General features: G+C 37.3%; 2 protein-coding genes across 3 annotated transcripts in view; one reads left to right on the forward strand and one right to left on the reverse strand.

Annotated features, from left to right (window-relative positions):
• The window catches only part of LOC138310153 (oxysterol-binding protein-related protein 6-like), a 99661-nt gene extending 99536 nt beyond the window's left edge, over window positions 1-125 (reverse strand). The window contains exon 1 of the mRNA XM_069251278.1: window positions 13-125. The gene's annotated coding sequence lies outside the window, so the exon portion shown is untranslated. The remainder of the gene's footprint in view (window positions 1-12) is intronic.
• Window positions 126-3630: 3505 nt separating this feature from the next.
• Window positions 3631-27616, forward strand: part of LOC138311178 (WW domain-containing adapter protein with coiled-coil-like) — a 36583-nt gene continuing 12597 nt past the window's right edge. The window contains exons 1-9 of one of the 2 annotated variants that reach the window (XM_069252659.1): window positions 3631-3793; window positions 3951-3984; window positions 8290-8461; window positions 10322-10446; window positions 11118-11245; window positions 12425-12516; window positions 14349-14762; window positions 25421-25576; window positions 26845-26931. In XM_069252659.1, coding sequence (XP_069108760.1) covers window positions 3753-3793; window positions 3951-3984; window positions 8290-8461; window positions 10322-10446; window positions 11118-11245; window positions 12425-12516; window positions 14349-14762; window positions 25421-25576; window positions 26845-26931 — 1249 coding nt within the window. In that variant the 5' untranslated portion in view covers window positions 3631-3752. The remainder of the gene's footprint in view (window positions 3794-3950; window positions 3985-8289; window positions 8462-10321; window positions 10447-11117; window positions 11246-12424; window positions 12517-14348; window positions 14763-25420; window positions 25577-26844; window positions 26932-27616) is intronic. The other variant, XM_069252660.1, reaches the window with a different exon arrangement.

Here is a 27616-nt window from a genome sequence, read left to right on the forward strand (position 1 = left end):
AGACATACTTACAAATTACTCCTGTCCAGTATCACAACTACAGATTGATGATCGTCTACTGCAAAATCCCACTGCCAGCTGTAAACTAGCTGTCATAGTCAACGGCGGCCATGTTTTTTTTCAACATGAGGAATAGAAAGAGTTATCTCCCTTCTATCAAAGTAAAGCTAGGCCAAACAGGTTTGGCCAACTGCATATGAACAGAGAGTAAAAAATAATAGAAATAACAAATAGTATAGAATACTTAAAGTTTTTATCATACAAAAGACAAATTATTGATTTTTGTACCACATTTTCTCTACCTTTTTTCTTTGTAAAAATAATGCAGAAATTATATCATTCAAAAAGTCATTTAATGTTCTTGAATGAATTTTTTAACTTCATCAAAAAGCTATTAAACTGACAGGTCTTACAGGGGCGTAGGAAGCGGGGGGCAGGGGGGGGGGGGGGCAGGGGGGGGCAACTGCCCCCCCCGTTCCCCAGGACGGGGGGGGGGCAAACATGTCTCCCCCCCCCCCCCCCCCCCCCCCCCCATTTTCGCCGACTGAAATTTTCTAAAAATGCTTATTTTCTTATTTGAAAGAAAAAAGGGTCTTCCTGCACATTTTTCGTACTTCATTCTAGAAAATTTTCCGCTGCGCGGCGCATTTCCTAAAATGTTCAACCACATTCAAACCTTAAATAGTAAAAATTCAATACACACAAACTAGACTAAAAATGTCCATCAAGGGATTCTATGTACTATTTAGAAATATGTCTCTTAAAAGATCAATTTGTTTATATGTCTTAGCGAGACAATTAATTCATTTTTTATGTTACACGACAATGTGCCGATGGTGTGAAGCCGGTATATTCAGATCGAGAAGGGTTGCATAATATTATGACGACACAATTATCATTTCTAAATGCAGGTAGCTTTAAATCGAAAAATTACCATGTTAAGAACGCTTTATAATCATTAAACTTTATCGTAAAACTCATCTCAGCCATTCTAAATCGTACTTTTTTCCCCCGGGGAGACCCCCGGACCTCCCTAACACCAAATTCTCGCGCCTTTGGGCGCTCACAAATTCATCAAAATGCATCGTAAAACTCATCTAAGTTAAGCCATTCTAAATCGTAATTTTTTTCCCGGGGGAGACCCCCGAACCCCCCAAACACCAAAATCTCGCGCTTTCGGGTGATCTCAAAATCATCAAAATACATAAAACTCATCCCGGGGGTCACACTCAGACCCCTAACAAAACACAAAAATCTCGCGCCTTCGACGCTCACACGCTAATTTGGCCAATTTGCGTTTTCGTTAATTTCCTTTTAGCGACCCCTATGTCTATAAATGTGTACAAGGATTAAATTTAGTGATATATGAAAAATGTACATAAAGCATATATTATATGGTTGGGAGTTGAATTAATCTCCTCCCGTAAGGGGGGGGGGAGCTTACAAAATATTGAGGACCTTTGCCCCCCCCCCCCCCCCCCCATGACGTTTCATCTTCCTACGCCACTGTCTTACGTATCGGAACTAAATGATAAGCAAAATATTTTAATCCATTGACAATTTTTATGTTTCACGTGTGACAGAAATATCATCTTTCATGCCTGTTCCCTGTGATACTGAGTGCCAATGTATAATGTTCAAGTCGTTGAACAAGTCACAGTTAGTGATTTTTTAGGTACATTTGGAGCCGAATAAAGGCCCCGGGCTTCCCCTAGAGGAATTTTGCTGTATTTTCCCATTTTTTGTGAATATTTTCCCAAATAAAGAAAAACTCTCTGAAATATTCATGTTTTTAAGAAAGAGCAAATGTAGTGTTTTTTTCCAATTCAAAAGGTACAGGTCCATGGAATTATTGACTAAGAAAATCACTGACAATCCTCTCATGCGTATTGGCTTCATTCCACAATCGACTTCTTTCCAATTCAAAAGGTACAGGTCCATGTTTCTAAATGGATATATATCTACAATTAGAAATGAGGTATTTTCACAAAGGAAGCAATAACTGCTTATCTTTGTTTTTAATTTTGAACATAAGCTTACATATTTCCCAATATTTCCTGATTTCATATTTTGTTTTTCTTCTTTCTCCGTGTTGATTACTAACAAGTTCGTAATATAAATATACGTTCAATCAAGGATTTATAAGTAGAGACGTCCTTTGTTTAATACATGTATGGTTAAGATACAAAATTTAGAAGTTGTCCCTAAAAGCATCATAATTTCCAATGGCGTGACGAAGGTCATAAGTAACTAAATTAGGAAAATAAAACTTAATTACATATTTTTCCTTGATATTGTTCGAGTATGATTGTCCATTTAGATACAAAAATGGGGAGAAAGCCGGCTTAACACTGGTACATGTATGTCTACATAGATATTGGGGTATCACAAGGCTCAATACTCAGGTGTCTGTTATTTAATCTAAATGTTCAATGACTTTATACCAAAGCGTGCAAAATAAATATATAACACGTTTGATGGTGAAACGAGGAAATATTTGTTAGAAGCAATATAGTGGACTACATTGTTGTCTGAACTAGTTAAACTGCAGATAAGTGCAGTCAGAAGTCAGAGTATTGTCATAGGCCTAAATGTAGAGGGTGTTGTAACGCTATTCAAAATGCGTCAGTTTCAGTACTTCGTTGAAGTGGCTGCCCTGACTAGACGTACACGATTTTATATGGAGATATTTAAGATACCTTAGCAATACCTTTTGCCAAGGTTTAGTTTTGAAAGTCGAAAGTCTTCAAATGTCCCCGTGTTTTACATTCCAAACACCAGAGCTAGACTAATTATGCTAAGTGTACTACTTTAAGCCGGAGTTCAAGATATTAGAAATTACACCAGTGGATAGTAACTAGTGGGGATAAAAATCCTAATAATATGATAAATATTGATTTCATAAGTCGTATAAACTGAAATAAAATAATGACATTTTAAATAAATTATGTAAGTGGGCAAAATTTGGCAATTATTTATACCATTAAAAAATAATACGACAAACACATACGCCCATTATGGGGCTTATTGGTTCCCTAATTGGCGTAACTGGTAATTTTTATGTCTAAAACAATCAACCAACCGACAACAAAATATAAATCATTGAAGATAAAAATTCATTTGATTAATATGTTGATTTTAAAAATATAGGTGATAGTATTGAGAAAAAAATATAAGTCTACCATATATATACTATATTTGTAAATATATGTCTGTAATTTTTTTATTTTATATATATTTTTTGGCAAAAACACGTTTTATGAAACAAATTGGGTTTAACAAATATGAGCATCACATGTACTTTTGTGTTTTTACTGTTGTTGAAACATGTATAGAATAAATTGTCCTCTTGATGGCGTTATCTACGCCTACGCTGTATGAACAGATTACCCCACTTGGGCCCCATTAGTTGTGTACTGGAATGTGTCCGAGACAACCTCGTCCTCTTGAGTTTCAAACGTCGACCTTCACCTTAAACGACCCTAACGTTTTCGCTAAAAATTAATAGTTTTTTTACACCTGAATAAAATATGCTATTTTATGAATAAAAAGAGGAAATGGAAATAAATATATCAACTTTAATCTGAGAAATATCAACCGTTGCATTCTATTTTCGTCATCAGGAAATACCCCGGATGTGTCATGGCGTCTAATCGACTGATTTGGATGGCTGTCTAGCTGATGAAAATAAGCTAGAATAGTCCCATTTCCAGCGTTTTGTGCGTTCAAGCACCATATAAGTATTTGCATTAATGGTAATGCATGCAAGGAAACAGCCCAGACTCGATGATGGGTAAGGATCTTAGGTACTTACATGACATGTCAGTTACAAGACTGTCAGGCCGCCATCTTTGTTGTCAATTTGCAATAAATTTGCTGAAAAAAATATCTTGTTTTGCAAAAGATAACCCATATATGACATTAATTACCATTGCATTTATGTTTTTCAGGTATATGGAAAAGAGAGACGCCCATCCGTTCCAGGTAATTGCCGAAGGACAGTAATATTCAAATATGTAATTTCAGACCATTCAAAAGAAGGAAATTTGAAAAAATAGCCCCCAAAACAGAATAATTTTTAATCTAGATACAGTCAAAAGTATCCAGGAAGAATAAAGTTTCCTTCCTATTGACTGTCAGGGTTCAAAATTTTGGTTTTGGTAAGTAAATCTTAAAAACTCATCTTGGTGGTCAAGAATGGTCAACTATAGGGTGCAGTTTGCCTTGGTAAGTGGTAAAAACTAATGAAACTTATGAGGGAATCGATGAAAATGATCTTAGATGATGATTTCTAAAGAAAATATCATTGTAATCTAAAATACTCGAGCAGATCTGCTGTTGGCTGTATGGCTTGTCTGGCACAGGACTATAACTACTAAGTGCACCTTGAGACTGGGTTCATTAGCTGTCAGTGACTTGGTACCATTTGGTATATCATTTGGCTAGTGTTTGGTCCAGGCATGGTCACTAAATTTTCATCTCTCCTGTTACAAAATAATTTGACAACCCCAGTTTCAAGCATTCATCATTGGGAGTTTGCTTTGTATTGGGAGTGTCTTCTGGGGGAAAACTTGGTGAGAGGAGGGTTTAGAAGATCATTGGTGACCCTGACCGGTAGGTAAAACATGCTGCTGAGGATGGAGGTTCTTGGTGATAACCTTGATCTGGTCTGAGTTGCTACATTTACAATTGAGTAGCAGAGTGGTTTAGGTGTCTCGACATATAACCACAAGTCCTCTCTGGGATGCAAGTTCGAAACCCATATGGGACATTTGCCAGTTACTGACCTCAGGACAATGCTTTTTCTTCAGACAAGGCCTTCCAGCTTTCTTCCTGCTCATTAAATGACACTGAGTCAGTTTGCGACCTCACAAGCCCCTGATTCAGATATTGAGAGTATTCTAAGCAGAGGGATACAAGGGTGCGTAAGAAAAGAGGACTGTTGTGTGACTGAAATTTGTTGATCATCACTGACCAGATACTTTTAGTACAACATTTGATCCCTTTACTGAGTTTGCACTTTGTAGCTTGGAACAGATATGATGGTCTGGCCAATAGATTTTCTCCTGCAGTTACACTGATTACTGACAAATATAGATATGGATGGGAAGTTGTATTATAGAGTATAATATGGTATAGGAAGCAATTTAGGAGAAAAAAAAGATACCTGCTAATGCATTCTGTTAAATATAGCCTCTACCACTGATATACAATGTAATTAGCTCTATTAAATTGACTCATTATCAGAAGAGTATTGATAAGAGTATCATGTCAGATACTAGGTTCTATTTTTATCTGATTGCTGAACAGGAGTATAGGGTACTTCAGACTCCCACAAGTTTCTCCATTGGGTCTCCCAGTAAAACCAGCTTGACTATGAAGCACGAAGAACATAGTCATTTGTCTTTGATTTTAAGCATAAATAAAATTTGTTGCAAACAGCAGAAGAAACAGGCTTGATTGTTTAAAAAAGGATGTAGGAAATGAATATGATCAAAGCAGTGTCTCAGAAATAAACACATTTGTTCAAATACTAAACATTAACAATGGTTATAAATTGATTAAATCACATATGCGTATGAGCACAGATGCTCACATAACTGGTTGACATGTAGCTATTTACGGAATCGGGGAAAAAAGTGGAAACTACTATGTACTCTTGGTGATGCAAGTAAAGTAGTGCCACTTCTTCAGTACTTTTCACTAGGGCTGGATCAGTATACTGATATTAAACAAACAATGCATCGGTTCTTGATAGGGCAACATGCTTTTGTATTGCCGTATCGTTCAAATATTAAAAACTGCCATTTTTCACTCCTTTTGACAGAAAATATCTGTTAAAGCTCATTTATATACCATCCGGCAAAGGATTTCTGTAGCATATTCTATTAGTAGGGTCAAGTTTCCGAGTCACTTAGATGCACCGGAAATGCGTTTGTGTAACCACGAAATAACCTAACAGAGCACATTTCGGCTTTTATTTGGCATGACACGCAAACAACTTTTTTATTCAAATACATCTTTAGTTTTCACAATAGCAGTAACAATTTTAACATGGTAAATTTTTCCATTGTATTGTCAATATGTATCATATATCATTTTAGTGTATTGTCAATACGTATCTTATCGGTTCAGCTGTTCCAATACCCAACCCTGCTTTTCACAAGAAGCATTCCCAGAACTTGCTTGTATGGCAGACAATGCTATTTAATTAAACTCAGAAAAATGTTCGATGGAAACTTTACTTTATTTTTTAAATCCAATATCAGCTGACTCGGCTATATTAGTAATTGACTTGGGTAATAACAATTTCAAGTGTTGAGAGTCTGACAATAATAGAAAATACTGGTACATACTCATACTTGTTTTAAAAAGTACGGATACACATGATTTTTTAGGAAATCCAAATATATAGTGACTAAATGAAGGAGACAGGCAGTGTAAATGTATTTAGATAAGAACATTATCTTCAAAAGTCAATAATTTGTCGATTATCTTATATAATTTCAATATCAAATCAAACAATCTGTATTGTATGTAAGAACACCAATAAATTTCTTTAGGTATTTTGGTATCATTAAAATACCGGTATAATTTCATTGGTACTGGTATGGTATACGTATCGTACTATTTCCTTCTTAACGGTATTCAATCCTACTGCTACTACACTCTGATTATATACACTGTAGTTAACAATAGTCAACCACAAATCTTCATTTGACCTGGGTTCAAATTTCTATGACTACCAGGAAACCTTACACACTGCACTTTGCAGCAGACATTTGGAATATCACCGGACCAATTACAGTAGGAAGCCTGCAAAATAACAAAAACTATCTAGGTCAACCACTTGCTGTGCCTGAAGGGAATTCATCATGCTATATGACCTGATACCTGCCTCAAGTTTTATAATTCATTACCTACAACACCATAATTGAAATAAGATTATAATCATAAATATGATGTTACTTTGCCACGATCACAGCCAGCATCTATATTGGTTGGGGTTGGTTCCGGACAATTGTCTTATTAACAGGTAGGATCATTTAAGGACAAGTCTCCGGTACATTGTATGCAATCTTGCTTCTTTGAAGTGTGTGCTTGGAGTCTGCAGAATGTTTTGTGTTGTGCCTTTGTAATCATACAAATCTTTAAATATTTTAAGTTAGAGGACATAATAAAAATCAACATGTCTGTACAGCTGTAATATTGTAGCTATAAAGACTTGTCACTCAAAGGCACCATTCTCAGGATTTATTGGACCTTGGGTATACTGTAGGATTCAGAGAAATGCAAAAATGCCACATTGGTAAACTCTATATGTGTGAATCTTGAAACTTTTTGACAGAGTTTTAGACCGACTAATTTTATGAGACTAACACAAAGTTGAACTGACAAGTCAGATCTTTTGTCCAGTAGTAAGTTTGTTGGTAGACATAGTACATGAGTGATGTGGTGTTGTGTGTACTACTGTCTTTGGCAGCATGCTTTAATTCAGTGAAATAGCACTATAAAAAGGGCTATAGTTCCTCTGGTACTAAAGGCACATGACCAAAACAAGCAGACGTTCACATTCTCAACACATTGCATATAGGCCATCCTCAAATGACCCTAGCTGTTAAATCTAATAAACCTTGAAGCAATCACACAGTATTGGTTTTATTTCATCCCAAAACACATGGATTCAGTAGATAGAAATGATGATGTTGATAGTTTGGACTTTCAAATGGTTGATCACTTTCTAGATTCTCCGGATCATAGGTCTATAATCATTAATCCAAACTACTTTAATTTGACCTATAACTCTGGAACAGTTCATTTGTGGTCTATCAGAATCTAAATAAAACATATAGTATTTAAAAACAGAACTTCAGTTTGTGAGACTTAGACTGTCAAATTTTTATCCCTCACAAAAAGGTATTTATTTAAGGAGAAACTTGTGAATAAAGGTTACCCATTTGTACTTCAGCACTTGTTAATGGACTTTCAGGTGCACCATAACTTTTCAATGTTACCCTCTTCTACGTACATGTAGTTTTCAGGACATGAATTGTCTTCGAATTGTTTTTTCAGCACATACGTTATTATAAACTTCCTTGGTATAAAAGTATAGTTTAAACTTTTCCTTCTTCATGTGCTTACATCATGATAAAATTTAATTTTGATATTTTTCAGATTTTGCTTCATTATGCTTAATTTCAGTCTAGTAAATTTAATTTTGGTATATTTCAGACTCTTCTTCATTTTGCTTAATTTCAGTGTATTAGATTTAATTTTTGTATGTTTCAGTCATCCCAGTACCCATCAAAGAATTATGGAATCGACAGTTATGCAGACAGATACAAGCGAGACGGGGGAAGTTCTGACCGATGTCGAGACAACAGCCCTTCAAGCCGTCTCAGTCCCCGATATCACAACAAAAGCTCTTATTCTGAGAAAGTTAAAGAAAGATACGAGAAAGGTATGTCTGCAGATATCACAACAAAAATTCTTATTTTAGAATGTCTAAAAAAAAGATACGAGAAAGGTATGTCTACAGATATCGCAACAAAGGCTCTTGTTCTGAGAAAGTTAAGAAAGATACGAGAAAAGTATGTCTACAGATATCACAACAAAAATTGTTATTTTAGAATGTCTAAAAAAAAGATACGAGAAAGGTATGTCTACAGATATCGCAACAAAGGTTCTTGTTCTGAGAAAGTTAAGAAAGATACGAGAAAGGTATGTCTACAGATATCACAACAAAAACTCTTATTTTGAGAAAGTTAAAGAAAGATACGAGAAAGGTATGTCTGCAGATATCACAACAAAAACTCTTATTTTGAGAAAGTTAAAGAAAGATATGAGAACGGTATGTCAGCAAATATCACAACAAAAGCTCTTATTCTGAGAAAGTTAGAGAAAGATACGAGAAAGGTATGTCAGCAGATATCACAACAAAAGCTCTTATTCTGAGAAAGTTAGAGAAAGATACGAGAAAGGTATGTCAGCAGATATCACAACAAAAGCTCTTATTCTGAGAAAGTTAGAGAAAGATACGAGAAAGGTATGTCAGCAGATATCACAACAAATGCTCTTATTCTGAGAAAGTTAGAAAGATACGAGAAAGGTTTGTCAGCAGATATCACAACAAAAGCTCTTATTCTGAGAAAGTTAGAGAAAGATACGAGAAAGGTATGTCTGCAGATATCACAACAAAAATTCTTATTCTGAGAAAGTTAGAGAAAGATACGAGAAAGGTATGTCTACAGATACAACTAAGGATATGACAGTTCAATATTTCTTGTCAATATATACGTAAGGTTGTGGTTGTATTCCCTTTGAATATTTTTATGAATGTTTACCTGGTTGATATATATATATATATAAGGAAAAACAAGATTGTTGGTAATCATCGTATAAATGTTTCAGTGGATGCTTAATGCTAAAATAGCTAGATCTTGGTATTCTTATGAATGATTCATTTTGCATTCTCAACATTCTAGTGGTTACTATCACTGTCATTATATCCACCTCTGGACCCCACCATATATAGCAAACAGGAATTTCCCGAACACAGGTCTTCTATGTCTCTGACGCACAAAAATGCCTAGGGACTCCTAAAATAATATGATGGGAGTCCTTGGGTCTCAATGTGGAAGGAATTTAAAATGAAAATTACAGGTCAATTAGATGAAGTAGAAGCAACAATTGTCTGTTTTTTCAAAAGCAGAATATACAGTTATTACAGTACAAGATATATTTTCTGGTACATCAAAGAAAGTTTTATAAAATCTACAATAAATTTAAGCAAAAAGACTCCATTGTTTTTATAAGGGACTGACAAACTTCAAACCTAGGAGTCGCTGGGACTCCCAAAGTAAAAACTGGAGGGAAATCCCTGAGCAAAACTGAAGGCTCCTTTGATGTTCATAAAAAGAATCAAAAGTATACTGTGACACAAGCTGCCATCAGTTTAGCTACGGCATAGTCCAGGGGTGGATATATCATGACAGTGATAGTAACCACTGGAATATTGAGGATGACAAAGATAACTGCAGGACTCTTGTCAACTAATAAATGTTTAGTGGATGTTTATACCAAATAATGAAACTCTTACTATAAGTCAGCATCTAACTACAAGCAGATTGTACCAGATACATGGCAACAAGAGTCAAGGTCAGATTTGAAATGGAAACAAGGGTCAAGGTGAGCCATTGTCTCACAACCAGAAGACAGTATATTGTGTGATCAGTAGATTATAGAGCATGCATTTGATTTCAGGATCAAGTAGCAATATATTGTGTGATCAGTAGATTGCAGAGCATGCATTTGATTTCAGGATCAAGTAGTTTTCCCGACAGAAAGGCAAACCACAGCTACAGCAATCAAAGAAGTAACAACCAGAATGGTAACTACGACAAAGGTGTCAAAAACCCTCGAGATGTCAAGGAGGGAAAGTCAGAGGTAAATATTACAGGGTTACTCTTCATTGCCATGGACTCGTCATTGTTTTGTGAAGGAAACTATTTCCTCTGAAAAGCTCTGAAGTTATACTCACAAACAGATGATGTGATGCCACAATCAATACCTACTGTCAAGGGCAGATAACTCTGTGATATGCAATACAGAATGGTCAAATTGTTGTGTCCTCAGTGTTTACCTGGGTAATTTTGGAAATATTTCAAAGATTGGTTTTGAAAATAAAATCATGCCAATTTTGCCAAATTCTTCTGCACCCCTACCCCAATTCACAACAACTGTGCTGTCATATCTTAAAGAAGGTTTGATTTCTCATAATAATATGCATTTTAAAACTCCAATAGCAGCATCTTATAAGGACTTACAAGTTTTTTTGGTCCTCAAGAGAATCAATAATTTGTCAAAAAGTAATTAGGAACAAAACGAGGGTGTTTACCTTTGGGAATGAGGTTGATTAGAACAACATGAAGTGGATTAACAGTTTTCCTAGATTTAACTATCTGACCCCTTATGACTGGGAAATAAATTGTGCCCGTCCATGGTTGGAATTTCTTCCTAATAATTTAATTGATGTAATAAAGTGTTATGGATGATAACTTTAAAAATCCTTCAAGTTGTGAGTTTGATCATATCTTTGATATTGTTTGTGTGTTTAGTCCCAGAAGACAGCTGGACGGACGTGTGGCGACTGGTCGGAACATGTCAGTTCGTCCGGCATGCACTACTACTACAACTGTAAGACTGAAGTGTCACAGTGGGAGAAACCAAAGGATTGGACTGACGGGTCAGTATCACAACATTTACGACAATATACTGTAAACATACTTTTTTAGCAGTAGTTTTATTTTAGCGCTTTTAGCATCGTCTTTTAAACACTAAATTTATGTACAGCTCTAAATTTTGTATAAGGGTATTTCTAGTATTAACAACCGAATCCCGAATGCAGTTTCCTGCATTTGTGTTAAAATTTGAATATGGTGAAATAAGTATGTTTACAGAAACTGATAGTTATACAAAAACACTACAACTAAACTTGCAACTCTGCTTTAAAAAAGGCCATGAACTTGCACAAGAGGGTTTGGGAAAGTATTGTTTCGCCATGGACATTATGATTAAATCAAAAGTGAGGAATTCAACATATGAAAATCACAACAAATGAACATTTCATTACTGGTAGTCTTCATTCTTATTGCAACTTTCTAATAGGTGCCGTAATGTCCATACTCACTAATCTAGAAGAGCATTTGACACAACCAAAAAAAGGTTATCAACATTTTTGAGAATTGCAATGCTTACAATGCATAGGTTTTAATTTTACATGTACAAATAACAGCTCAAAATGAAATTTAACAGTACTACCAAAACTCCTATTTACTTCTACATTGCATTGAAGTGTGTACATACGGTCAAACCATGAAACAAAGTCGTAGTCTACAATGTCATTTCACATATTTACCGTGTAATAGTAATTGTAAAGTAACTGCTGCAGGTATGATTTCATCTAAGCAATTCTTTTTGCGGAGCATATATTGTAACTAATGTTTGTCTGTTTGTTTGAATGATTTTCACAGTTGAATTAATCAAACCTTATGGTTTTCAATAGCTTTCTGAAGAAATGATAATATTTGTAACATTTTAATGTTTGTATAGTATATGTAACCTTTGATTGAGCTTAACAACACTAGGGAGGTGTATAGGGGCCTGTTTAATGAACATTCTTTAACTATAAGATGGGAAAGCATTACAAAATTTCAGGATACAATCTTATGGTAATGAGTCTTCCTTTAAATCTACAATGCTTTAGTCTGCAATGCTTTCCACTGGAGAATTTCATGCTAGGGAAATCTTGAAAGTTAAGGAATGTTCATGAAACAGGGCCCATGTTTTATTCTTGGGAAGAGAAATTTTAAAGATTAAAAGAGATGTTTATGACATTGCTTTAAAACTCGCCATGACTTTGTAGACCTGGATCCAAGCCTGATGTCAAACCCAACAACTACAGTCGTAGTGGTAGTGGAAACAGCGGAGGGGCCAAACACAGCTACCCCAGTAAATGTAAGTAGGGGCCAAACACAGCTACCCAAGTAAATGTAAGTAGGGACCAAACACAGCTACCCCAGTAAATGTAAGTAGGGGCCAAACACAGCTACCCCAGTATATGTAAAAAGGGGCCAGACACAGCTACCCCAGTAAATGTAATTAGGGGCCAAACACAGCTACCCCAGTATATGTAAGTTGGGGCCAAACACAGCTACCCCAGTAAATGTAAGTATGGACCAAACACAGCTACCCCAGTAAATGTAAGTAGGGGCCAAACACAGCTACCCCAGTAAATGTAAGTAGGGGCCAAACACAGCTACCCCAGTATATGTAAGTTGGGGCCAAACACAGCTACCCCAGTAACTTAGTGTAAGTAGGGGCCAAACACAGCTACCCCAGTAAATGTAAGTAGGGGCCAAACACAGCTACCCCAGTAAATGTAAGTAGGTAAGTGTAAGTAGGGGCCAAACACAGCTACCCCAGTAAATGTAAGTAGGGGCCAAACACAGCTACCCCAGTAAATGTAAGTATAGACCAAACACAGCTACCCCAGTAAATGTAAATAGGGGCCAAACACAGCTACCCCAGTAAGTGTAAGTAGGGGCCAAACACAGCTACCCCAGTATATGTAATCCTCAGTAAAGTAAGTAGGGGCCAAACACAGCTACCCCAGTAAATGTAAGTAGGGGCCAAACACAGCTACCCCAGTAAATGTAAGTAGGGGCCAAACACAGCTACCCCAGTAAATGTAAGTAGGGGCCAAACACAGCTACCCCAGTAAATGTAAGTATAGACCAAACACAGCTACCCCAGTAAATGTAAGTAGGGGCCAAACACAGCTACCCCAGTAAGTGTAAGTAGGGGCCAAACACAGCTACCCAAGTAAATGTAAGTAGGGGCCAAACACAGCTACCCCAGTAAATGTAAGTATAGACCAAACACAGCTACCCCAGTAAATGTAAGTATAGACCAAACACAGCTACCCCAGTAAATGTAAGTATAGACCAAACACAGCTACCCCAGTAAATGTAAGTAGGGGCCAAACACAGCTACCCCAGTAAATGTAAGTATAGACCAAACACAGCTACCCCAGTATATCTAAGTAGGTGCCAAACACAGCTACCCCAGTGATCTCCACATTATAAATTAATGAATAGAATTATTGTTTCAATATATCTTACTAGTCTTCCATGCAATGGAATTTTTATAACATTACTTAAAAAGAACTTATAGCATTGAAAGGAGAAATTTATATATTTCAGACAAATGAAGGACATGATTTAGCATTTACAGAATGCATATGTTAGAAAGTCAGGGCTTTTTTCCACTTTGGGAATGGTTCCTGTGGCTTGAATTTGGGAAAATGTGCGACAAAACCAAGATTTGGGAAAATTATGAAATAAAGCATAACAATAAAGATTTTTTATTTCCAGTGTAGTTTATATACTTTTGAAGCCAATTCACAAATATTTTAAGCCTTAACCAACTAAGTTCATGCAATATGTTTTGATAATTTTCAAAAAACTATGATTTTGAGAAATTTTAGGGTTGAATTGGGAAAAATTTAGAGGTTTTGCCATGGGGCATGGGGCCGATTTTCGGCCCCAAATCATGCTGAAAAAAACCCTGAAAGTCATGCTGTATCATATTATAGACTTGTATGCTCTTGTAAGTATGTATGAATTGCTTTGTCATGTGTTTGTGAGCATGATGTTACATTTTTCCAAGTAAAGGGGGCAACTTTCACAAACTAATGACATTACAATTGATACCTAACTTCAGGAACAGGTAAATATTTAATATGCAAAGACAGAATTCCATCGGTATAACTTATTTACGTTTTCCAGCCACAGGTTTTCCAGCTTCCACAGACAAGTCCAAACATTCCAGTAATGCTGCGGACCGAACTCTATTATCAGAGAAAAACCTCAAACGAAGCATGTCGGATATTAACCCTACCTACCCACACAGTGGCAAACCAGACAAAAAATATATCATTGAAAAGTTCCAGGCCAGCCAGCATCTGGCAGTGGAACAGCAACACCTACGAGGGGGCCCTAGTCAGTCTCACCATCATCGGACTGATCATAAACCAGACAGTGCTACAATGTTTCATAGGAAGGAGGGCTCAGGGACATACCCTGACCCCCAGGGCAGCCAGGCAAACAGACGGTACCGGCGTAACAGTGAGGGGAATCGCTCGTACAGTGGGGGTGGTGGTGGTGGTGGTGCTCAAGTGACTCCCAGAAAACACAATCATGGTGAGTTGTTGGTACAAATGTATTCTACTATAAAACTGGATTATATGTGTGTTTGTCACCTCTGAGGATAGTTATATTAACCGGACTCTATTCCATTGGTAAGTATTCACTTTTATTTAGGTGCTGGTAAAATTGCTTCTTTAAAGTAAGTAATAATCTTATCTTAATGTCTAGAAGTCTTTGGTTACCCATGCAATAGGCTCACCCTAGCTGAGGCTGTATTACATTATACCCATGCAATATGCTCACGTTGGCTGAGGCTGTATTACATGGTTACCCATGCAATAGGCTCAAGTTGGCTGAGGCTGTACTACATGGTTACCCATGCAATAGGCTCAAGTTGGCTGAGGCTGTATCACATGGTTACCCATGCAATAGGCCCAAGTTGGCTGAGGCTGCTGTATTACATGGTTACCCATGCAATAGGCTCAAGTTGGCTGAGGCTGTATTACATGGTTACCCATGCAATAGGCTCAAGTTGGCTGAGGCTGTATTACATGGTTACCCATGCAATAGGCTCACCCTAGCTGAGGCTGTATTACATGGTTACCCATGCAATAGGCTCACGTTGGCTGAGGCCGTATTACAAGGTTACCTATGTTGTGTTCAGAAACTAAGCTGGTTTTAGTATTAAGAGCATAAGCAATGGGATTTATTTTGAAGACATCACACCATGTATGAAGAATTGAATAGCTGTTGCAGTTCACTAAGAACTTATTTCAAAGTGACGGGATATTGTAATTGTAAAACGTCGCGGTATAAGAGAAAAAATACTCTTTTATGTGTGGATATGAAGGATAGGGATATATATACCCTCGGGATCATAAAATGTTGTATTTATAACCCTCGACAAGCCTCTGGTTTTACAACATTTTGTAATACTCGGATAGAATATTCCTATCCTTCATATACACATATATTCATTAGAAGAGTCTTTTGATATATTGCCTAAGAAACGAATTTGATTTAAAAATAAGTTAAATAGTAGGGGTGCCGCAATTTACCGGTATATCAGTATATTGCAATTAATTAGAAAACGATATTGAATGTGATGTACGGGTTTATCAAATATACATACACAGCACTTGTATTTAATGCTTTTACTGTGCATCATGCAAAGTTTTTGGTTATAATCTTATCCGTAAAAAGTTTTGCCTGTTTTCACTTTCACATTTCCTAGGAATTTTGACTGACTGAATGTTGCGTCAATTGAGTGTTTGTTAGCTGGCATACCATTGCCACTCGCATACAAACACCATGTGAACATTGATTCAAAACAGCATGGAGAAACATGATACGGTTGGCGGCATTGATTCCATAAAACCAATTAAACCTTCAGGTCACCATCCAATCTGAGTAAAATACAGATCCTTATAACCACTGGGTTATATAAAGGATCTGACAATATCCCATAGGGGGTCACGTCCAGATGACCTTTATACCACTCGGTCTTCATATCAGATACATTTTCTACACCTTGTCACATCCATTGAAAAAGATTTTTCGTCCCAGTATACATAAACAATTGTGCTCTTTGGGCGAGATGGCTACGAAAACGAAAATAATTCTGAGAGCTTTTTCAAACTATTTCGTCCATGAAATTCAATTCACTTTCAAAATTTTGCAAGTAGCAATTTGATTGGCCATTTAATGTTTCCAAAGGTCACCTAGACATGACCCCTAATGGGATTTTCTCCTATCCTCTTTTCAAACGTAGTGATAATAGGGATCTGTGTTTTGATCAGATTGGGTCACCAGCTAATCTGGTTTTCAGCACTAGACCAAAGTGTCAACAAGAAAAATTACATCAGATCAAGCCATAAGCGCAATTTTATTTACATGTCAGACTCGTATTAGGCTCTTGTTTAGTTACATCTCAGACTCGTATTAGGCCCTTGTTTAGTTACATCTCAGACTCGTATTAGGCCCTTGTTTAGTTACATCTCAGACTCGTATTAGGCCCTTGTTTAGTTACATCTCAGACTCGTATCAGGCCCTTGTTTAGTTACATCTCAGACTCGTATTAGGCCCTCGTTTAGTTACATCTCAGACTCGTATTAGGCCCTTGTTTAGTTACATCTCAGACTCGTATCAGGCCCTTGTTTAGTTACATCTCATATTCGTATTAGGCCCTTGTTTAGTTACATCTCAGACTCGTATTAGGCCCTTGTTTAGTTACATCTCAGACTCGTATCAGGCCCTTGTTTAGTTACATCTCAGACTCGTATTAGGCCCTTGTTTAGTTACATCTCAGACTCGTATTAGGCCCTTGTTTAGTTACATCTCAGACTCGTATTAGGCCCTTAGGGCCTTGTTTAGTTACATCTCAGACTCGTATCAGGCCCCTGTTTAATGCAGGCAGATTTGTTTGTGTTTACACAAACTTTGATAAAGGTGTGAAATTGTAGCTATTAATCTGAATAGTCATGCATCATGATGTTCATGATCGTTTTTAGCCAGAGCTAGCTAGCTTTTCAAAACTCTTCAAAAGCACAAACACTTGTGATTTCTGACAAAGATATACTCACGTGAATAAAACATAGTCAATGTGAATGGTGTCCTGTTGCATTAGGCTAGCAATCTGATCATAATGGCTGCCATTTTGTTTAGTCAAAGATAATAGTGAAACCGGACACACATAGTGGTCCATAAATTGCAATAGGCTTTTACCGTATCTTTTACCCTATCGTGGCACCCTTATTAGCTCACCTGGTCCGAGGGACCGAGTTGAGCATATGGGATACCGCAGCGTCCGGCGTCCATCAACAATCGACTTCTTCTCCGTAACTGCTGGTCGGATTTCAACAAAATTTGACTGGTAACATCCTTATGGGCTACTAATTATAAATTGTACAAATGATGGGGCTGACCCCCCAGGGGCCTGAGGGGCAGGGCCAAAAGGGGTCAATTTGGCTATTTCCATATAAACGACTTCTTCTCTGAAACCAAGCATGGGATAGCACCCATAATGCTATGGTAGCATCCTTATAAGGTGGGGATTCAAAATTGTACAATTGGTGGGGCTGACCCTCCGGGGGCTTGAGGGGCGGAGTCAAAAGGGGTCAATTTGGCTATTTCCATATAAACGACTTCTTCTCTGAAACTATGCTTGAGATAGCACTCAGAATGCAATGGTAGTATAATTATAGGGTGGGGATTTAAAATTGTACAAATGATGGGGCTGACCCCCCGGGGGCCTGAGGGGCGGGGTCAAAAGGGGCCAATTTGGCTATTTCCATATAAACGACTTCTTCTCTGAAACCAAGCATGGGATAGCACCCATAATGCAATGGTAGCATCCTTATAGGGTGGGGATTCAAAATTGTGCAAATGATAGGGCTGACCCCCCGGGGGCCTGAGGGGAGGGGTCAAAAGGGGTCAATTGGGCTATTTCCATATAAATGACACTCTCTGCAACTAAGCATGGTATAGCACCCATAATGCAATGGTAGCATCCTTATATGGTGGAGATTCCAAATTGTGCTAATGATAGGGCTGACCCCGAATGATGGGCTGACCCCCACGGGGCCTGAGGGGCGGGGTCAAAAATGGTCAATTTCCATATAAATGACTTTTTCTCTGCAACTTAACATGGGATTACGCTCATAATGCAATGGTTACATCCTTATAGGGTTTGGATTCAAAAGTTTGCAAATGATGAGGCTGACCTCCCCCCCCCCCCCCCCCCCGGGGGCCTGAAGGGTGGGGTCAAAAGGGGTCAATTTAGCTATTTCTATATAAATGACTTCTTCTCTGCAACTAAGCATGGAAGAGCACTCATAATGCAATGGTAGCATCCTTATAGGGTTGGGATTTGAAATTGTACAAATGATAGGGCTGACCCCCGGGCCTTAGACGGCAATAGATGCGGGGTCAAAAAGGTCAATTAGGCTAATATTTGGCTAAGTTTGTTTTGTGCTGTCCAGATCTTCTTTACCACATATGCTTGTTTGTGATTGCTTTCAGATTCAGGGGTTAAAGGTCAATGTCACTTACAAATCAATAATAATTTCCATTCTATGATATATACTCTGTTGGAAGTTTCTTTCTGAAATTTTTTAGTCCAATAGATAATATAAATAGATACGTATTGAAGCAAGAATAATATTTCTCAAATGTGATTTTTTTAACATTATGATATAGAAACTATATTTGTCTGTTTTTTTATGAAGTTTGTGTAACATTTGCTGTCTGATTAGTAGTTATATGTCCTTTATTGAAAACTATATCATCTTTATTAATCTGATGCAATATTTCTTATAATTTGCATATTACATCTCTTCTGAAATCTTGTACTACTTAGTTTGCCCTTCCGTATTTTGTGAATAGTAGCATATATTGTTCATACTATGTATTGCATTTAGATGAAATGTAATGGATAAAGTGGATACAGTTAAACTTAATCATACTCCCTTAGTCAATAGTGGTTACTATCACTGTCATCATTATATCCACCCCTTGTCCTAGTAAAACTGAAGGCATTTCTGGAGGAAAAAACGGACCAAACACAGGCCTGCGGAGACTTCCTTTTAAAGATGGTCAGAGAGTGACTTCAAAGCCATACAGTATATACTGATGTACATCAGAGGAACAAACTAACGGTTTTATCTGTTGTTATATGTGGAAACCTTCAGTCCTGCTGTGACATTGTACATCAGAGGAACAAACTAACGGTTTTATCTGTTGTTTTATCTGGAAACCTTCAGTCCTGCTGTGACATTGTACATCAGAGTTGTTATATCTGGAAACCTTCAGTCCTGCTGTGACATTGTACATCAGAGGAACAAACTAACGGTTTTATCTGTTGTTACATCTGGAAACCTTCAGTCCTGCTGACAACTAACGTGACTGTTGTTACATCAGAGGAACAAACTAACGGTTTTATCTGTTGTTACATCTGGAAACCTTCAGTCCTGCTGTGACATTGTACATCAGAGGAACAAACTAACGGTTTTATCTGTTGTTATATCTGGAAACCTTCAGTCCTGCTGTGACATTGTACATCAGAGGAACAAACTAACGGTTTTATCTGTTGTTATATCTGGAAACCTTCAGTCCTGCTGTGACATTGTACATCAGAGGAACAAACTAACGGTTTTAACTGTTGTTATATCTGGAAACCTTCAGTCCTGCTGTGACATTGTACCATCAGAGGAACAAACAAACGGTGTTTATCTGTTGTTATATCTGGAAACCTTCAGTCCTGCTGTGACATTGTACATCAGAGGAACAAACTAACGGTTTTATCTGTTGTTATATCTGGAAACCTTCAGTCCTGCTGTGACATTGTACATCAGAGGAACAAACTAACGGTTTTATCTGTTGTTATATCTGGAAACCTTCAGTCCTGCTGTGACATTGTACATCAGAGGAACAAACTAACGGTTTTATCTGTTGTTATATCTGGAAACCTTCAGTCCTGCTGTGACATTGTACATCAGAGGAACAAACAAACGGTTTTTATCTGTTGTTACATCTGGAAACCTTCAGTCCTGCTGTGACATTGTACATCAGAGGAACAAACTAACGGTTTTATCTGTTGTTATATCTGGAAACCTTCAGTCCTGCTGTGACATTGTACATCAGAGGAACAAACTAACGGTTTTATCTGTTGTTATATCTGGAAACCTTCAGTCCTGCTGTGACATTGTACATCAGAGGAACAAACTAACGGTTTTATCTGTTGTTACATCTGGAAACCTTCAGTCCTGCTGTGACATTGTACATCAGAGGAACAAACTAACGGTTTTATCTGTTGTTACATCTGGAAACCTTCAGTCCTGCTGTGACATTGTACATCAGAGGAACAAACTAACGGTTTTATCTGTTGTTATATCTGGAAACCTTCAGTCCTGCTGTGACATTGTACATCAGAGGAACAAACAAACGGTTTTATCTGTTGTTATATCTGGAAACCTTCAGTCCTGCTGTGACATTGTACATCAGAGGAACAAACTAACGGTTTTATCTGTTGTTACATCTGGAAACCTTCAGTCCTGCTGTGACATTGTACATCAGAGGAACAAACTAACGGTTTTATCTGTTGTTACATCTGGAAACCTTCAGTCCTGCTGTGACATTGTACATCAGAGGAACAAACTAACGGTTTTATCTGTTGTTATATCTGGAAACCTTCAGTCCTGCTGTGACATTGTACATCAGAGGAACAAACAAACGGTTTTATCTGTTGTTACATCTGGAAACCTTCAGTCCTGCTGTGACATTGTACATCAGAGGAACAAACTAACGGTTTTATCTGTTGTTATATCTGGAAACCTTCAGTCCTGCTGTGACATTGTACATCAGAGGAACAAACTAACGGTTTTATCTGTTGTTACATCTGGAAACCTTCAGTCCTGCTGTGACATTGTACATCAGAGGAACAAACTAACGGTTTTATCTGTTGTTATATCTGGAAACCTTCAGTCCTGCTGTGACGTTGTCTGGGTGGATATTATTATGACAGTAACCCCTGGATTATTGAATATGTCATTCCCATTATACTTGTTATTTGTCTATCTGATTGTATACTAAGAGGTCCAACATATGTTATGTTGAATAAGAGGATTAAACTGTTGCCTGAGCCAGGTTTTCTGATATTTGATATGTATATAGCCCTTAGTCCCTATAGCTAGTACTAGTTGTGCATATCAAATTTTAAGTCTGATCCATCATCCAAAAACAAGGTGGTTACAGATGACCATATTTAATTTTGACAGTTAAAGTTTGTTATCACTATTAAGCCATTTTAGTCCCCAAATCCATCTTTTTTAAGCTAAGTTATTGAGAATTTTAATTGTTGAATTTGAAATATTTAGTACAACCTTGATTAAATTGTAAGGGAAGTTTTCTAATTTTGTTGCTTTAGTTTCAATATGGTAACCATCAGAAATATGCATCAATTAAGCAAAAATAAACTGTTTTTGTTTTAGAAACCATGGAGTGAACAAACATAATATTTACTGAGAATATGTAGCCACTTTGAATTGAGACATCTTAAGAATAAATATAAAATTTGTTCAATCATGCACTCTATATGATTTTTAGATGAAAAAGAAAATGGCCAAAATTGACATTTTCATAATAAGATACATGTTTTGGATGGTTACTATAGCCATGGTAGCTGCAATGATCTTCCCTAAGTTTTATACAGATCCCTTCTGTCCTCTGAATATTGTTGTGTTGTGTACATTTCTGAAAACAAGATATGCATATGGCCGACAGCCATATTGGATTTATAAAAAAAAAAAATCCAAGTTTGTTTTCACTGTTTCTGACAAATACTGAAGATGTCTTTCTCACTTTGTATGATCAGCTTGGTCCATGTTCAGCCTTTATCCTTTTTTAGCAACAGGAAATAGTAGCAACTGGGCTGATTACAGTCAAATGGAATCAAAACACCTTTCGTCCGTGGTCCTTTGTCCATCCACTGTCCGTTTGTAAACAATGCTTGTAACCAATATTTCTTGAGAAGTGCTCCACAAATATTTCTAAAATTTTACATGTATGGTTCCCTTGTTCCCAAGGAGTGTCATGCTGATTCTGAGACTGATAGGAAAAACAGTATAGCCGGCAGGTAGCCATCTTGGATTTTGGCAGTTGATGTTTATTACCGCTATATCTCGAGAAGTACTCCACAGATATTTCTCAAATTTTACATGGTTCCCTTGATCCTTGGAGTGTCATGCCGATTTTGAGATTAATCAGAAAAACAATATGGCTTCCAGGCAGCCATCTTGGATTTTGATAGTTGAAGTTTGTTACCGCTATTTCTTAGAAAGAACTGAAGGGATCTGTCTAAAATTTCCTGTGCAGGTTGCACTTGGGCCCTAGTTGTGCTTATTGCATTTTGGGCGGGATCTGTGTACAAGATGGCCAGCAGGCCGCCATCTTGGATTTTGATAGTTGAAGTTTGTTACGGCCTTTTCTCAGAAAGCATTAAAGATTCTGTCTCAAATTTCATCTCCAGGTTCCCCTAGGGTCCAATAGCTATCTAGTTGTGGATATTGCATTTTTGGACCGTTTGGTGAACAATGTGGTCAGCAGGCCACCATCTTGGATTTTGATGGTGGAATTTTGTTACCACTAAGTCTCAGAAAGTACTAAAGTGAGCTGTCTCAAAATTTTATCTATAGGTTCCCCTAGGGCCCTAGTTTTGCATATTGCATTTTGGGACGGATAGGTAAACAAGATGGCCAACAGATTGCATTCTTGGATTTTGATAGTTGAAGTTTGTTACCAAAATTTTCAGAAAGTGCTGAAGGGATCTGTCTCAAATCTCACATGTACATTCCCCTAGGGCCCTAGTTGTGTATAATACATTTTGGGATTGATCGGTCAACAAAATGGCCACTTGGCAGCCATCTTGGATTTTGATAGTTAGAGTTTGTTACCAGTATTTGTAAAAAAGTACTAAAGGGATTTGTCTCAAATTTCATATGTAGGTTCCCCTAGGGCCCTAGTTGTTTATATTACATTTTGTAACTGATTGGTCAACATGATGTCTGACTGGCTGCCATCTTGGAATTTGATAGTTACTGTTATTTCTCAGAAAGCACCGAAGGGATCTCTTCCAAATTCCATACCTAGGTTCCCCTTGCATTTAATTGGGCCCTAGTTTTGCATAGTGCCTTTTGAGACTGATAGATCAACAAGATGGCCAACCGGCCGCCATCTTGGATTTCATTGTTGAAGCTTGTTACCACTGTTTCTCAGAAAGTACTGAAGTGATCTGTCTCAAATTTTAAATGTAGTTTGTAGTTTGAAAATGTTTGAAAATCTGGGAAAAGATCCCTCTTTCCATTGTAGGACATAGATCATTCTTTGGTGGTTGCCAAGTTCTCTCTGGGGCCGCGGTGGCCGAGTGGTTAAGATGTCCCGACATATTACCACAAGCCCTCCACCTCTGGGATGCGGGTTCGAATCCCATGTGGGGCAGTTGCCAGGTACTGACCGCTGGCTGGTGGTTTTTCTCCGGGTACTCCGGCTTTCCTCCACCAACAAACCTGGCACGTCCTTACATGACCCTGGCTGTTAATGGGACGTAAAACTAAACAAACCAAACCAAAACTCTGGGATCTCGTGATTAGATTTGTTTAATTAAGTTTTGAGGTCACCTGACCATAGATCATGGTGACCTATTGCGATAGTCTTTTGTCCATTGTCGTGTGTCATCCGTTATGCGACGTCTTTAACATTTCCATAACTTAAGTAAATATTCAGCGCGAGTAAATATTAACTGCGAGCTTAATGAAACTTTATATGTAGACTAACATAGGAAAGATCTCCTATGAGTTCAAAAATCTGCTCAATTCGACTGTAAATTAGGGAGTTATTGCCCCTTGCAATGATTATTATTATTGGACCTTGTGAACACGATGAATTTAGTAAATATGTATACACCGAGCTTAATGAAACTTTGAGTGTAAACTAACATTGGAATAATCATGGAATGGACGAGTTCGAAAGTCTGCTTGATTCAACGGTAATTTATGGAGTTATTACCCGTTGCAATAATAATTACTATTGGGCCTTGTGTATGCGATAACTTGAGTAAATATAAACCAAGCTTAATGAAACTAACGTTGGAAAGGTCTTGGATGAGTTTCAAGTAATTTATGGAGTTATTGCCCTTTGCACTAAAAATATTATTGGATATTGTGAACACGATAACTTGAGTATATGCACCAAGCTTAAACGAAACTTTGTATTTAGACTTACATTGGAAAGATCTTGGACGAGTTTGAAAATTGATCTGAATCGACTTTAATCTACAGAGTTATCGCCCCTTTGCACTAATATATATTATTGGATCTTGTGAACACGATAACTTTAGTAAATATGATCAGAACTAAATGAAATTTTGCATATAGACTGACATTGGAAACACAACGAACAAGTTTGAAAACAAGTTGATTCAACTCTAACTTATTTACGGAGTTATTGCTCTTTGCAATACTAATCATAAGTTCCTGTTTTGTGAACAAAAGACATCAGTTTGCTAGTAAATTACATAACTTATTTGTATCAAATATCAGGTGACGGTTAAAGGGATGGGCCTCTTGTTTCATACATACATTTATTTTATTTTACAATATTTTATAAATGTTTATAATACACTGAACTATGCTTTATTCATGAACAGTGAATGACAACTTTATTTTACATCATCAAACTTACTAAATCCTCCTAAACCAGAGCTACTCAATTAAAAGACCATTCTCTATTAAGAGACCACTTTTCAATTTCCCTTGAGTGGTCGCTTAAGACAGATTCGACTGTATATGTACATATATGTGGGTCCATGCAGGTGTATACTTCTATGAGATACACGACGGGGCACTTGAATTTGTTGAATAAGTGTGTTATACAGGAGCCTTGGCTTGGCCTCATGTATATAAACTGCCTGTAAATGGGACTCCACAAAATATAACCAAATGCCAATCCTGCATTTCTGTACCTCCAGTAGCTGAAAGATAATCCTTAAAATAATCATATTGACCCCTTATAATATTAGATCATATATTTGATGTCAAGTACCTGTTGTGTCTGTTGTATTTTTAGATGACTACAGATATAACCTGTGTATTTCATTGACATGTAACTTAATGGTATATGAAACATGATTGTCAAACTTGTGTTACATTGATGTGTTGCAGACTCACAGATAGATGACATGGATATATCTCCCGGTAGTTCACCATCCAGTTCACGGCGGTCCAGTTGTGCGGGTACACCACAGTTGGGTGCCAGCTCTACTCCCATGTCACTTCCTACATCTACGGCGGCAGCTTTAGCCGGAATCGCACCCACAGGTACGTACCCCTCGTCAACCTATGTCATTTCTAGCCTTCCTATAGACACTGCTAGCTCTGATAAAGAAACACGTCTATCTTTGGTGTACAATTGCTTAGCATGTGTACTAAACAGTAGTTTAGCATTATAGTTGTTTTACACTGCTGCCTAAATGTAGCACTCAAAATCTGCTTCCTACATGTGTTTCAATTCAAAGGACTATGTATTGTTTGTGCCCTTTTTGGCCACCAAATCCACCAAATTTTCAAACCTTAACATTTAGTACAAATTTGATTGATTTGGGGGCCAAAAAGGGCCCAGATCACACATAGCCCTTTGGTACAGGAAAACAGTTGTTAAGTAATTTGAGAGAAAATTAAAATTCCAACATAGCCCTTTGGTACAGGAAAACAGTTGTTAAGTAATTTGAGAGAAAATTCAAATTCCAACCTATTCCTTCCTTATGATTATCTCTTCAAGAAGGGTAAATTTCCATAAGAAGTGTTGATTTTGGCAAAAGCCTTTCTCTCTCGCTATGAAGTAACCTGCACATCTTTTAGACAAAAAGTAAAATTTCCATCAAAACTGGATATTTTGTAGTTTTGTTTGATTTGTAACTGTATTTCTAATATTAAAGATCATAGATTAGAAGGCTTGACACCCCACAGTGTACACTGCTTTTGTGCTCCCACGTCTCACTAGAATTCTATGTGTATATAAACACCCCACAGTGTACACTGCTTTTGTGCTCCCACGTCTCACTATAATTCTATGTGTATATAGGCACCCCACAGTGTACACTGCTTTTGTGCTCCCACGTCTCACTATAATTCTATGTGTATATAGGCACCCCACAGTGTACACTGCTTTTGTGCTCCCACGTCTCACTATAATTCTATGTGTATATAAACACCCCACAGTGTACATTGCTTTTGTGCTCCCACGTCTCACTAGAATTCTATGTGTATATAGGCCACCCCACAGTGTACACTGCTTTTGTGCTCCCACGTCTCACTATAATTCTATGTGTATATAAACACCCCACAGTGTACACTGCTTTTGTGCTCCCACGTCTCACTAGAATTCTATGTGTATATAGGCACCCCACAGTGTACACTGCTTTTTTGCTCCCACGTCTCACTAGAATTCTATGTGTATATAGGCGCCCCACAGTGTACACTGCTTTTGTGCTCCCACGTCTCACTAGAATTCTATGTGTATATAGGCACCCCACAGTGTACACTGCTTTTGTGCTCCCACGTCTCACTATAATTCTATGTGTATATAGGCGCCACTTCCCCTCTCCTCTCCACGATCCCCTGTCTCATCTCCAAGCTCAGCGGCAGTCAGACAAACCAACATCTAACCCACAAAGGTATGAACATGGCTACATGGGGCTGTCAGTGACGGCAGCCTTGTGTCGTTCAATGTTCAAATCTTTTTATACTTTTCTTGTTCATGTTCATTTTTTCTGACCATAACCTTGAACCGATGTTGAATGGAAGATTAATTTAGTAAAAACTGGCTCATACTTTTGGTCATGCAATAGACAACTAAAGCTTCAGATCTATAAGAAAATAGAAATGGTATTAGTCAGAAAAAATTACTGAAAATTATTTCGACTCCTATCCTTTTTTTTCAAAAAATGGACGGATCTTGGTTATATGTCATTTTAACCTACAAACAATTACTGAATCCTGATTTCATTTTCCATCACTAGCAATGTACATAAAGCATGTATGTGTTGTTCTGTTATTCTTTGCTTGGCATTCATTGGCCAGTTTTTGTTTACAATCGCTGTTTTGATTACATTCTACTAATAAAAATGCATGATATAAAATTGTACATGTATGTATCTATAATTAGCATAGTTTGTGTCGTTGGACATGTTCTAAAACATTGAATAGTTGAATTTAAGTTGATAAATGTTCTGTTGAATTTAACGTTTTGATAGTTACACTAATACCTATGCTAATTTGCAGTCATCCATGCATTTTCTGTTTAAATTCTTTTAAATGTTTAAAAATAACATGCATTTCTTACTTTGATTTTGAACGAGT

The sequence above is a fragment of the Argopecten irradians genome, chromosome 16, assembly GCF_041381155.1.
Source record: "Argopecten irradians isolate NY chromosome 16, Ai_NY, whole genome shotgun sequence".
NCBI lineage: Eukaryota > Metazoa > Mollusca > Bivalvia > Pectinida > Pectinidae > Argopecten > Argopecten irradians.